The sequence below is a fragment of the Triturus cristatus genome, chromosome 1_1 (assembly GCF_964204655.1).
Source record: "Triturus cristatus chromosome 1_1, aTriCri1.1, whole genome shotgun sequence".
NCBI classification, from domain to species: Eukaryota; Metazoa; Chordata; class Amphibia; order Caudata; family Salamandridae; genus Triturus; species Triturus cristatus.
The window spans coordinates 182,472,695-182,487,537 of NC_140579.1; the positions used below are offsets into that span (position 1 = coordinate 182,472,695).

A 14,843-nucleotide genomic window follows, 5' to 3' on the forward strand; every position below is an offset into this window, starting at 1 on the left:
ATTGGGCACAGCATCAGGGCAACTTGTCCGATCATGTCCAGATCTCGGAGGGCACTGCACAACAATTGCAGTGGTGGCTCACGAATCGCGATTGGGTCAATGGCAGATCCTTTTCCCTTCCCCAACCGGAACACACAGTGGTGACGGACATGTCCCTTCTGGGATGGGGGGGGCCATATGGGAGTGGCGGAGATCAGAGGCCTCTAGTCTCTGGTGGAATCCAAGCTCCATATCAACCTTCTGGAGCATTCGGGGGATCCGACTTGCACTGAAAGCATTCCTTCCTTCTGTCAAGTGGAGAGTAGTGCAGGTGTATACGGACAACACCACCGCCATGTGGTACTGCAACAAACAGGGCGGGGTGGGGTCGTGGACCCTATGTCAGGAGGCACTGCATCTCTGGACATGGCTGGAACATCACGGTATTTTCCTGGTGGTTCAACACCTGGCAGGTTCTCTGAACGCCAGGGCGGACGAACTCAGCCGCCGGTGCATGATGGAACACAAATGGCGTCTGCATTCGGACGTGGCGCAAGGTCTCTTTCAGCAGTGGGGAGAGCCTTGGTTAGATCTATTTGCCACCGAAGAAAACGCGCAATTTCAACAGTTCTGCGCGTTGGAATTTCCAAAGCGGCACTCCCTAGTCGACGCTTTTCGTCTCGAGTGGAGTTGCGGTCTACTATACGCCTTTCCGCCTATACCACTTCTACCCAGAGTGCAGAAGAAGATCAAGCGCGACCGGGCCCAAGTCTCAAAGAGTATGGTATCCCGAGCTACTCAGCATGGCTATCGATCCCCCGATCCGACTGCCTCTCCGGGAGGATCTTCTGTCGCAGCAACAGGGAACGGTCTTCCACCCGAACCTGTCCAGCCTCCACCTCCTTGCATGGAGTTTGAGCGGCGGCAGTTGACGTCTTTTGACCTGCCTCCCGAAGTTTTTGATGTAATCTTGGCAGACGTTCCTCCACTAAGACGGTATACGCCTGCAGGTGGAATACGTTTGTGGCATGGTGCACAGCAAAGGCTATGGATCCCCTTTCTGTCCCTCTTTCAGAGGTCCTTCTATTCCTTCTTTCTTTGGCCCAGTAGTGCTCTGCTCTGGGCACTATCAAGGGCTATCTCTTGGCCATTTCAGCCTTTTTACGGCTTCCAGATCAGCCTTCCCTTTTCAAGTCCCCTGTTGTAAATAGATTCTTAAAAGGCATTACTAATCTTTTCCCTCCTGTTCCTTTCATAATGCCTCAGTGGGACTTGAACCTGGTTCTGACATATCTGATGTGTGCTTCCTTTGAGCCACTTCACAACTGTCCTCTTCGTCTTCTCACTTTAAAGACAGCTTTCCTGGTGGCCATCACCTCTGCCAGAAGAGTGAGTGAGCTCCAGGCTCTTTCTTCTAAACCTCCTTTTCTCTCTGTCCATCCGGACCAAGTGGTTCTAAGGACTCGTCCATCTTTTCTGCCGAAAGTTGTCACTGCCTTTCACATCGGGCAGACCATCACTTTGCCCAACTTCTTTCCGCATCTCTCGAAAGAGGAAGAGAAGCTCCACCGTCTGGACCCAAAAAATGCGCTCTCATTCTACCTAAACCGCACACAACCGTTCCGGGTGGATGACCAGCTCTTTGTTGGTTATGTGGGCGCCAAGAAAGTTCGGGCCGTGCACAAGCGGACCATCTCTCGGTGGGTCGTTCTGTGGATAAAGGCTTGTTATTCTTTGGCTAAAAAAGAGCCTCCGGTAAGGCTGCGCACCCATCCTACCAGTGCGACGGCAGCCACTACTGCATTGGGACTGGGAGTTCCCTTGCATGACATCTGTCAGGCAGCTACGTGGGCTCATCTGCACACATTTGCCAAGCACTACTCCCTGGACAGCCAAGTCTGGAGAGACGGCTTCTTTGGCTGTTCTGTTCTCCAGGACTTTCTGGTGTGATCTTGGTTCGCAGACCCACCACCGGGGTTGGTATTGCCGGGGTGTCTATTCTAAGGTAAGGAATCTATCACTACTTTTTTTTTCTTTCAGATGCACAAGTTACTTACCTGCGGTACCGATATATCTGTAAGAAACATTAGTAGTGATAGATTCCTTACCGCTCCACCCACCCTCCCCGTTCTGTGTACTGATTTCTAGGGTTAAGGTCATCCCTTTCAGGGCCCTAGTTTCATGGCACCAGTGGTCAGTTTCTTGCATGGCTCTGCGTTCCTGGCGCGGAAAGTCGTGTACAGAACTGACGTCAGCAGGCGTGGGCGCGTCTAAGTAGCTCCAGCGACATCATCCCGGTGCCAACGACGCACGCGGAGCCGCACGATGATGCCTACCGATGCGCAGGGGTACAGCTGACAAACTTTCCGGATCCAGTCTGACACCTGGGGGTATTTCTAAGGTAAGGAATCTATCACTACTAATGTTTCTTACAGATATATCGTTACCGAAGGTAATTAACTAGCGCGTTTCTTTCAGATGAACAAGTTACTTACCTTCGGTAACGATATATCTGTAAGAAACATTAGTTAGTTATAGATTCCTTACCGCCCCACCCATCCTCCGCATTCTGCGAACTGATTTCTAGGGTTAAGGATATCCTTTCAAGGCCCTAGTTTTGTGCACCAGTGGTCAGTGTCTTGCATGGCTCTAAGTTTCTGGCGCGGAAAGCCGTGTATAGAACTGACGTCAGCGCGCCAGGTCGGCGTATAAGTAGCTGCCGCGACTTCATTCCGGTGACACAACAGCAACGACGGACGCGGAGCCGACAGACACCACCTTCCGACGCGCAGATGTACTGCTGACGAAAAAAAAATCTAGATCCAGTCTGACACCTGGGGGTAATTTAAGGTAAGGAATCTATAACTAACTAATTTTTCTTACAGATATATTGTTACCAAAGGTAAGTAACTTGTTCGATCATAAGATGCAGAAGAAATTGTGAGAAGTTGGCCTGATGTATGATGTCACTAGTTCTAGTGTACATCTTATTTCAGTCCAAACAACCCTTATGGTGATTGATTGTAAAGTCAACCTTATAGACCAGCTATCCTAGTGGTAGCATGGACAAGAGCAGTCTTAGGCTAAACTCTGAATGGCATGTGAAGCCAGCTGTGATACCATATATAATCCCTTGAATACCAAATGAAAGGACACCACAACAGATCTATATATAAAATAAATTGTATTTATTCTAGTCAAACCCTCAGCACTCTTTATGAGATTAGAGGTAAGTACAACACAGTCTTATTCAAGCATACATTAAGTCACACAGGTAAGTAATATAGTTAGGCCCTTGGGGCCACGCAAACCATATACTAAAGAAGTGGTATAAGGACCACTGTTACGGAAACCGAATAGGCCTAGGCAATCGCTGGGGCTACACTATACTACCAACAGTTAGGAAGTGGGAGGCCCACGGGATTCAGGTGCAGAGTGGAAACACTTACGCGTAATGCGTAAAAGTCGATAGAATTACTAGCAGTTAGAAATTAACAGTTTAAAGACACTTCTGAAGCAGCTAGAGAGTCGAGACTCGGAGACTAGACCCTAGGATAGTCACTACCCATGTGAGCACCTAAGTACCCAAGTTACCTAGCCCACAGGCTGCGGGTGCATAGATGTGAACTTGCGTCGGGTTTCGTCGTGGACTTCTATGGATGCCTGAAGGAAAGTTGCTGACAGGCAGTCAGTGAAGAGTGTCCGGTGGATCCCAAGGCTGGGATCAAGAAGAGAGGATACCTGCAAGCAGAAGGGACAAAGTCAAGGTCACTAGCCAGTGACCACGTGGAACCAGGAAGGAACCAGGCGATGTCAAGAAGATTGCAGGTGAAGGGTGAAGCTTGTCGCTGCAGCCACGGGTACCAGGAGACGTCGAGGACGACCAGGACCAGGAGGCGAGCTGTCCCACGAAGGCTCTTGCTGTCGGCGGCGTCGAAGTCGAACTAGGACTCACCAAGCCTTGGCAAGCGGAACCCACGAAGAACGGAGGACTTGCTTCTGGTGCAGACCAGGAAGGTCTGGGGTGCTTCTCTTTTGCAAAGAAGCGGGAGCCAGTCTGGAGGAGCCAAACCAGCAGTGAAGATTTCAAGGTGTGTCGTCACAGAGGCCGCTAGCCAACGGGCAAGCAACCGGACAGACGCGGCAAGCAGGAAAATGCAGAAGGGCCCCACGCAGGACTCGTGGAGTGTGGGGGGCTGGTCTTCGGTGCAGATGGTGCTTGGGGTTGGGGCTTCTCAATCCCCGGTGCACAACTTCGAGGGTTCCTCAGAAGCTGCGCTGGAAGATACTCGCCACTTTTCCCAGGTAGCCGGTCCCACGTCTCTCGTCGCCTCCACGGATCTCAGCTCGGCTGTGGATGTGGATCAGGGTCGGAGAAGTCTGGAAGTCAAGGCTCTGGTCGGGCTCTGCAGTCGGTCCCTCGTAGAACTTCAGCAAAGCAAAGGGTAAGTCTCTTGATGGTGCCTGTTTGCACAGGGTAGCCACTCCTTGGCCACAAGGGAGATTATTCAGTCTTCTTCTTTCGTCGAATGTCGAAGGTCCAGAGTTTCTGTTCAAGTTGCAGGTTCAGGATAATCTAATCCCCTGAGGCCCAGCTACCACTCATATACTAATCTGGGGGGCTGGGTTGCCTGCTAGGTCACGCCTTATGGGTGGGACCTGGGAGGGGGGTGGTTACACCCCCTTCCCTTTGTCCAGTTTCACGCCAGGACTGGGGCTGGAGTGCCCCAGCACCGGTTTGAACTGGACTATGCATGGGACACCTTGTGTGCCCCAGGCATGTCTCATTCCTTTCAGCCCTCCCTGCCCTAATACACTAAAGTCTGTCTGGGGAGGTGCTAGCACCTCCCCAAGCAGGAAACCTATTGTCCAAGCGTCCCTTGCCGGGATCACTCACAGCAGCAGGAGGTCAGACTCGTGTCTGTGGCAGCAGCATCCATTTTGTGATGCTGAGGCTTTGGTTAGAGTTAAACAGCAAAGTAGGATTTTAACATGTCTTCTCCCTCTAGAAGGGAGGGATAATATCCTCATCCCCAGAAATGGGATGGGGGTATTATTCCAAAGTGTTAGACACCTTACACGACATGTTTTGATAAAGCCAAACCATAGTTACCATAACCGTTTAAGATTATAAGGCACTTTAAGAGTATATGGTAAGCTATATCATAGAACAGCTATAAGGAGTTGGTTCCGAAAGCTGCAGACAGGCTCAGCTCATGCTAGAGCACCATCTCACATGTTACCAAGCACTCTGCCTCCAGGATTGTTAAGGCCTGCCATAGGAGTGACTGATAGGTACACATGTGTCTATATATAAGGGTAGATATAGGCATACTATATCTAATCAAGGCGTGATTACACGACGTTGCCCCAGCTGAGTGATCAGCCAGTTGTGTCTGATTGGAAGGCCAGACCAGGGGTGGGATAATACATGCTGCAGCCCCTGGGAGGCCTAGGGTACACCTATGCCCTGGGTACCTAGGGTACACTGTACAGGGTCCAATAAGGTGATCCTTACCAATTGGGTATGTACCTAAGGTACACAGAGTCCATTTTAAAGAGAGAGCAGACAGCCTGAGACCCTGAATGGCAGGATCTCAGGCCAACTAAGTCGAAAAACCAGCTAGACACTAGGCAAAAAGTTGGGGTAACCATAGTCGGATATCCACCTTCCTACAGAAATGATTTTAGGTGTGGTTCTGTATTGTAGGAATAGTAATTGTAATCATAAACAACCCCTTTTCTCTCTAGCGTCATTTATTGAGCATCCAATATAGAACATCCTAAACTTAATATTAGTCTCCTTAATTTGACTACAAAAAGAGTAGGCTCTGAGTCAATCGCCACTACAGAGCATTGTGGATAGTGGAAACCCCTGGAGTCCACAGGGACAGGTGTTTTTATTTTAACTCTTATAATGTAAGCCTAGGAGGACACACATTTTGTCATTAAATAGATAGTCAGGCGGCAGTTGGTTATGGGTGCTGCAATATAGTTTTTAGAAAAGGTTCCTGGCACAATTAACAGTTTAAACTTAAGAGAATTGTGAATATTGTACATTTTTGAAGTGTGCCCCTCAAATCTGTAAATGTTGAACTTTTTACCCTCTTTATGGATATCTGGACATAATATTGATAGGAAGAGCTCTGGGTTCGAAAAATGATTCTGTTTATGAACTCAATGAAAATTCTTACAGTGCAGAACCAGGACTACAAGTAAGTAACCATTTCTTTTGTTTTTAACAGTCAATTAGTCTATTGCCTCTTACTATGACATTGTTGGTTGTTCTCTCTTCGATTTGCTGGCGCTTATGACACTCCTTTTCGGTTTCAGGTGTTACCAGTAATGCTGCGTGCAATGCCTTTGAAAGATGATTTAGCTGAAAATGTAACAGTCTTTAAATGCATCACCTTCCTGTACAGCAAAAGTCCAGAGAAAGTAAATCTTTCTACTTATACTTTTTGTTTGTGTGTGCTGTCTATGTATGTATTGATGGCTGTGCATGCCCTCCAACCACACTTATACTTGTTCTTTGTAGCCAATGTAAACTGGTGTTATTGAATACTGTAGGGTGATAGAGACTTGCATGCTTATTTTAGATTTTTTAGAGCATATGTTATGCATTGTGTATTAGATGGAGACATCACTGGCGTTATTGGGTAATTCCAGCCCATGTTTTCTTCTAATTCGTTATTCAAAATGCCTCGAGTTTCTTTAACATTGCATGAGCTAAAAGGGCTCTGTTGCTTGTATTTTGGAAGTTCTTGGGAAAAAAATAATCTTCCACTTCGATAATACAGTAGCAGTGAACTGAGATCTGTTTAGTTAAATAACTGGTCAATAGTAGCAGAGCTATGACTCTCCTGTTGAAGAACAAGAAAAGCATTCTCGCCAATGACATGTTGACATGGGGACTGATGTGTGAAAACCAGTCGTCTTGCCGATTTACTAATTTAGTGCAGCATCATATTTACTATTTGCTGCCTGGCAATGCAAACTTGCAAACCCAAACAGCACTGCACCTGTGGGGTCTACAAACTATCAAGCATTGCGTCACGGCACAAATGCTTGTATCTTTTGTGACTTTTGTTCTTGTGGCATCACCTTGCGTACAATTATTTTCACAGAGACAACCAACTAGGTTGTACTATTTGAAGCACCCATCTGTCAGATCTGATGCATTGTCACTTGTGGAGTTAATAACTTATCTGGCCATCAACCCGGGTGATAATATGCCAATTAGTGCAAATTTAGAGGTTTTTACAGCTGCATTGGAAAGGAGGGGTGCCTTAGATTGGCCAATTCATTTCCCCTGAGGCCTTGGACAGTGTCCACCAGATCCTTGACCATTGCCTCAAAAGGATTGGGAGGCCTGTTGTTGATGAGGCAAGGATTTATGTGGCCTCTGTGGAAAAACTTTTACAAAGCCTCAAAAGGGTAATACTGCTGAGAAAACTGCTGTGCAAGTGGTGCTATCTAGGCTGAGGGAGCACACTGTTGCTTTGCTCTCTTTGAAGGGCTCCAACTCAGAGTCTGGCTATTTTCTGAAGAGACACGTGCTGTCAAAGGGCATGATCATGAGTGATTGTCGGACTTAACTCGAATCTCGGAGTGTATACAGACGTGGTGACCAAGCACTAGACAGGTACCAACTGTCCTACCTTGACAGTCAGCAATGTCCAGGTCTGACCCAATTACATATTTTGCTACATCTTGGCTGTCTAGAATGATTTGTTGAAGGTTGGCACAAAAGTCATCTGAGTTCACTAGCAAAATATGAGCCACCATGTCCCACAGCACATGCAAAAACTGCCCTAGGGGGCAACATGAACTGACAAACTGAGTGAAAGGCAGGTGGATGAGAACATGCTTTTAGACAGTGGTAGGGTAGACGGGGATGAATTTGGGTTCAGCCTATTAATGCAGAACCGAGCTACAAGATTCTCAGGTGGTGGGTGCTACAGGAGGAAAGATGTGTCCCCCGGAGCTGGTCTGCATCTCCTGGCTATATGGTGACTTTCACATCTCCAAATGTACCACCTACACCACAACGGCTTCCAGAGGACTGGTCCATTCTCTGCTAAGAAGTTCAAGCTGTTTTGGAGAAGGGAGCTATAGAGTGGATGCCAGCATCAGAAGTATGGACTGGTTGCTAATCCTGTTACTTTCTGGTTCCAAAGAAGGATGGAGGTTTTTGTCCTATGCTAACCCTTCTCACTCTGAACTTCTTTGTCAAAAAGGACAAGATCAAGATGCTCACTGGTTCAAGTTCCGTCTGGCCTGGATCCAAGCGACTGGATGATGGTATTGGATCTGCAGGATGCCTATTTCCATATCCCTGTCCCTACAGGCTCTACCTGTAAATCCAAGTAGGCAATGAGCAATATCCATTCTCAGTGCTCCCTTTCAGCTTTACTATCGCCCCTCGGGTGTTCACAAAAATGGTGGCGCGGCTCATCTTCAGAGGATGGAAATACCCTACTAAATTCCCCTACCTCGTCAACTGGTTGCTGGAGGTGAGCTCGACTCCAGTTGTGGATCACCTCAAGATAACAGCCAATCTCTTAACATCTCTGTAATTCTCCGTCCATGCACCAAAGTCTAACCTAACTCCTTCACAGAGGCGCCATTTCATTGTTGCCATTCTGGACATTGTGCTGTTTGAGCCTTCCTTCCGCCTCAACAGGTCAGTCCAGGATATTCGGGCCATAATCCAGACAGGAGAGAGATTCTTAGCTGCAGATTGCTTACCTTTAAATTTTCCCCAGGCATCAGACTGGATCTGAAAATGTTTTTTGAGCAGTACCTCTCTGCACCAGTAGGTCACGTGATTCGACTCTGCATGGCGTCATTTGCTCTGGAAGTGACGTGCATGGTGCCTAGATAGGCGCTACCCCAGCGCGCTGACTTCAGTTATTTTCTTTCCTTGCCAGTCAGTGCAGATCCGGAGAGCTTTTGTTATGGTTGCAGAAGAGGAAATCCAGATCTGAGCCTGGCTCTGATATGAAGAGGGTCGCTCTACTCCTGAGCGTAAAAGGAAACATGAGCCTTCCTGCTCATCTAAGGCTGATCCCAAAAAGGCAAGAGTCAGTAAAACATCAGAAAAGCCAGCCACTTCTGAACCCTCTACGACCACTTCTCATAGGAAGTTTTCACATTCTTCCTCAGTGCCTAATACTCCTCACAAACCTTCTTTGGCATAAAAGACTCACTCGATGGACCATTCGACGAGGGCAGCAAAATCTTCTTTGTCGGCAACGACTGCAGTCATTTCTGCACTGACAGAGTCAACAGCATTGTCGACAAGATGAGTGACCATGATGACTTCATCTACTGCATCATCAATGGCCGCCTCGACGACGGCATCGTCAACGGCCCCGACAATGACAGTCGACGTCTCCTCCAAGGATAACTTTGTCACATAGCATTCCGTTGACATGGTGCTTAAGTCTCCTAGAACGCAGGGATCGTCAACGACAATAACGATCAAGCGCATTCCACAGTTGACGACCTCGTCGACGGAGTAGAAAAGGGACAATCTGAAAGAGACACGTTAGTGATAGATTCCTTACCTTAGAATATCCCCAGGCATCAGACTGGATCCGGAAAGTTTTGCTAGCAGTACCCCTGCGCGTCAGTAGGTGGCGCCGTGCCGCTCCGCGTCCTTTGCTGGCGTCTTAAGCACCAAGATGATGTCACGCAGACTACTTAGGCTCCACCCATGCGCGCTGACGTCAGTTCTTTCTTTTTCCGTGCCAGAAAGCGCACATTCAGTTAGAGCACGTACCTTAGTCACTTTTTGACTACCCTTTTTGAGACTTTTTGTCTCCTGTACTCCTTGGTGCACGTAAGGATGCCTGGATTTAAGTCTTGTGGGGCCTGCCGTCGCAATATGTCGGTGGTGGGCCCCCACGATGTCTCCCTCTACTGCCTGGAGACCGACCACGACTCCCGGTCCTGTCGGGCCATGGCCCGAAGGCCTTGAGGAAGCAGCGATGGGAGCTGCTGGAGGTCCGGCATTCGTCCCAGCGCCGTTCCAGGTCCAGGGACCGTTCCCGGGAACGCTTGCTTGGCCGCAGTCGTCGCTCCTCGGGCTCCAAGTCTTCACCCTCGGATTCGGGTAAGAGATGACACAAAAAGTAGTCGAAGAAGCGAGTTCGCTCTCCAATGTCCCCCCGTCGGTCCTCGGATGTGGACGAGGGGGACAGGGGTTCTGCCATTGCGGCTTCTTTGGAGCCTGGGAGTCCCGCGGCCTACCCACCTTGCACCTGTTCGGCAACTCCCGAACAGGTGCAAGAATTTATTGCTACCATGGACCACCTTTGGCGCCACAGGATCCTGCGCCGTTGGCTTCGGCCCTGGCGCCACCCTCGGCTCCGCCTCCAGCGCCGCAGTGGGTGCCATTCGTCCCGCCCTTGCCCAAGTTCCAGGGCCATTTTGTTCCTGTCTGGGATCCGCATTGGGACGGTGCGCCAGCTCGCTGTTTCCAACTCAGTTTGTTCCTTCTCCGGCCCCAGCTCTGCCGCCGCGGTCTGTTCCCCATGCGCCAGAGGTGGAGGACGACTGGGAGGGGTCTCCTCTGACCCGGGGTTTGCCTCCTCCTCCTTCCGCCTACCATGGAGAAGGGCGCCTCCAACACGATGGTGCTCCGTCGAGCAGCCAAGGTCCTCAACCTTGATCTCCCTACAGTAGACCTCAAAACTAATCTCCTCACTGAGGTGCCCCAGACGGTGTCCACTTCGTCGGGGCCCCTGCTCCCATTTAACGACGCCCTCACTGATGTCTGTGCTGTCCCAAGCTGTAGCCGAGGGTAAGGATGCGGCTAAGTTCGCCATTCGGTGTGGTTTGGACACCGCGGACTCACTGGGTAGGGCGATTTCTACGACTGTGGCGCTTCGTCGCCACACCTGGTTGAGACCTACCGGGTTCTCGCTAGATGTCCAAAGCTCGCTCATGGACATGCCCTCCGGCTCCTGGGCCTGATGTCCTCCTGCTCGTGCAACAGGCCAGATGGCATATGCGGGCTCTGCAGTGGGACCTCAAGTTCCAGTGGGCACAGCATCAGGGCAACCTGTCCGATCATGTCCAGATCTCGGAGGGCACTGCACGACAATTGCAGTGGTGGCTCACGAATCGCATATGGGTCAATGGCAGATCCCTCTCCCATCCCGAACCTGAGCACGCAGTGGTGACGAATGCGTCCCTCCTGGGATGGGGTGGCCACTTGGGAGAGGCGGAGATCAGAGGCCTCTGGTTTCCAGCGGAGTCCCGGCTCCATATCAATGTTTTGGAGCCTCAGGCGATCCGACTTGCACTGAAGGCATTCCTTCCCTCTGTCCGGGAAGTGTGGTGCAGGTGTTCACGGACAACACCGCCGCCATGTGGTTTTGCAACAAACAGGGCAGGGTGGAGTCCTGGACCCTATGTCAGGAGGCTCTGCGCCTTTGGACATGGCTGGAACATCAAGGCATCACCTTGGTGGTTAAACACTTGGCAGGTTCTCTGAACGCCAGCGGGGACGAACTCCGCCGCCGGTGCTTGATGGATCACGAATGGCGTCTGCACTCTGATGTGGTGCAAGGTCTGTTTCAGCAGGTGGGAGAGCCTTGGTTAGATCTATTCACCACCGAAGAGAACGCGCAATGTCATCAATTCTGCGCGTTGGAATTTCCAAGGCGGCACTCGCTCGGCGACGCTTTTCGTCGCGAGTGGAGTTGTGGTCTGTAGTACGTCTTTCTGCCTATACCACTTCTGCCCAGGATGCTGAAGAAGATTCAGCTCGACCGGGCCCACGTCATCCTTGTGGCTGCGGATTGGGCACGAAGATACTGGTATCCCAAGCTACTCAGCATGGCGATCGACCCCCTGATCCGACTGCCTCTTCGGGAGGATTTTCTGTCGCAGCAGCAGGGGACGGTCCTCCACCCTAACCTGTCCAGCCTCCACCTCCATGCGTGGATATTGAGCGGCGACAGTTGATAGCTTTTGATCTTCCTCCTGAAGTCTGTGATATCATTCTGGCAGCCAGGCGTCCCTCCACTAAGATGGTATAAGCCTGCTGGTGGAACAAGTTTGTAGCATGGTGCGCAGCAGAGTTTGTGGATCCCCTTTCTGCCCCTCTTTCTGAGGTCCTTCTGTTCCTACTGTCCTTGGCCTAGCAGGGCTCTGCTCTGGACACTATCAAAGGTTATCTTTCGTCCATCTCCGCCTTTGAGGCTTCCAGATCAGCCTTCTCTCTTTAAGTCCCCGGTTGTTAACCGTTTCCTGAAAGGCATTACGCACATGTTTCCTCCTGTGCCGTTCATAATGCCTCAATGGGACTTGAATCTTGTCTTGACCTATCTGATGTGCGCTCCTTTTGTGCCCCTTTATAACTGTCCTCTACATCTTCTCACTCTAAAGACTGGAAAGACTGCTTTCCTGGTAGCTCTCACCTCTGCCAGAAGATTGAGTGAGTGAGCTCCAGGATCTTTCTTCCAAACCTCCTTTCCTTTCTGTTCATCCGGACAAAGTGGTTTTACGTACCCGTCCTTCTTTCTTACCAAAGGTTGTCACGCCCTTCCACATCGGGCAGACCATCACTTTGCCCACCTTCTTTCCGCCTCTGCATCCTTCGAAAGCGGAAGAAAGGCTCCACCGTCTGGACCCAAAACGTGCGCTCTCGTTCTACCTGCAGCGCACACGACAGTTCCGGGTGGATGACCAGCTCTTTGTTGGCTACGTGGGCGCTAAAAAAGGTTGGGCTGTGCACAAGCGGACCATCTCTTGGTGGGTCGTTCTCTGCATCAAGGCCTGTTACTCGTTGGCTAAGAAGGAGCCGCCTGTGGGGCTGCGTACCCATTCTACCAGGGCGACGGCAGTCACTACTGCCTTGTGACGCAGCGTCCCCTTGCAGGACATCTGTCAGGCAGCTACGTGGGCCTCGCTGCACACGTTTACCAAACATTACTGCCTTGACAGTCAGGTCTGGAGAGACGGATTCTTTGGCCGGTCTGTTCTTCACGACTTTCAGGTGTAATCTCTTGGCAGACCCACCACCGGGGTTGGTATTGCTGGGGTATCTATTCTAAGGTAAGGAATCTATCACTAACATGTCTCTTTCAGATGCACAATTTACTACTTGTGTAACGATATATCTGTAAGAGACATTAGTTAGTGATAGATTACCTTACCGCTCCACCCACCCTCCCCGTTCTGCGAGCTGATTTCTAGGGTTAAGGTAATCCCTTTCAGGGCCCTAGTTTCTTGGCACCAGTGGTCAGTTTCTTGCATGTACAGAACTGACGTCAGCGCGCATGGGTGGCGCCTAAGTAGTTTACGTGACGTCATCTCGGCGCTCTACGACGCCAGCGACTGACGCGGAGCCGCAGAACGCCACCTACTGACGCGCAACGGTACTGCTAGCAAAACTTTCCGGATCCAGCCTGACGCCTGGGGATATGATAAGGTAAGGAATCTATCACTAACTAATGTCTCTTACAGATATATCGTTACACAAGTAGTATCTTGTGCTTCTGGCACCGGAATCAAGGTAGATGTCATCAGATCTGGCATTTTTGAGTATGGTATCGCCACTTGCTCCGTCACATCTACTGGAAATGGAAGAATCAGCAGCTGAAGGTACGTTTGGGCCTGCTCCTAGCTCATCCCACAGCTTAAAGTGAAATGCCAGGATACTGACAATGAGGGTGAGTACCAGAGCGTCACATTGGAAGATATGGAGGCTGATTTCTACTTTAAAGATCGTCCACCACCAAGGACTCAACATTATGAGTCTTTCCAAGAACATTATGATTTCGAAGAAAACAATGATAATCTGCCGCCTTCACGTGAAGATACCATACTGGTCACAGACCTTAGACACATGTTGGACGACTACTATAAACGATTTCCAAAAGCTCATACTCCTGTTCCTCGCACTCCAAGCCAGCAAGTAGGGCGGCAGAGTACTACACCTCCTGATGTTTTGGAGCCTCCCCCAGCACAACATGGCGTTCTAGGTCATAGAGTAATAGCCATTAGAAATGATTATATAGAAATGATTATATCAAGAGTGATTTGGAAGACCACTCAGAGGATGGTGCACGATGTAGCTTCTGCAGATGCAGAATGGGATGATTACGTTGCGCTATCCTCACCATCTCCATCACCTTCCCCACCTAGTTCCCCACCGGAGGACATCCGAGGTTTCCACAAACTGTTGGAACGAGTCTCAAAGAGGTTTGACCTGCGTCTTCTGTAAAACAAGCGGAATGTTTTCAATATATTAAAGATTCATCTAGGACTCCAGCTTCAGTACCCACTGCGATTCAAAAAATGGACAAAAAAATATAAAGCCCCGGAGTCTTCTCCGGTCTGTTTTATTGGGTACCCAAGGCCAGAGTCGGAAGTCATGCAAGCAGCCCAAAGGCGCTCCAGAAACCATGTGTGTCTTTGCTCTGCTCCTCCCAATATGGATGGTAGATGGATGGATGGTACAGGGAAACGATTTGCAGTAATGGCGTCCACTTCCATCAAGGGGACAAACGCATTAGCCATCTTAGGACATTATGACCGCCAGATGTGGTCCGACTTGGCACCTTTTCTGGATCATCTCCCTGAAGATAAAAAAGAAGAGGCTACACAGATCTTGCAAGAAGTTGCTAGAGCAGCCTCAGAGATAATCAATATATCGATGGATGTCTCGTCAGTGGCGGTCAGACAAATGGCAGGAGCAATTGCTCTACGCAGGCTGGGTTGGTTGGAGGCTATCTCCTTCCACCCGGAGATTCAAGCGAAAATCGTGTACATGCAATACGACACAGAAAATCTCAGTCTTTTCGAGGAGGTAAAGGAAGGGGTCAATGTGAGAAGTTGGCCTGATG

General features: G+C 49.8%; 1 protein-coding gene across 1 annotated transcript in view; it reads left to right on the plus strand.

The window, feature by feature from the left end:
• IPO4 (importin 4) overlaps positions 1 to 14,843 on the plus strand; it is a 3,494,625-nt gene that overhangs the window by 3,319,601 nt on the left and 160,181 nt on the right. The window contains exon 28 of the mRNA XM_085624107.1: positions 6,313 to 6,417. Coding sequence (XP_085480233.1) covers positions 6,313 to 6,417 — 105 coding nt within the window. The remainder of the gene's footprint in view (positions 1 to 6,312; positions 6,418 to 14,843) is intronic.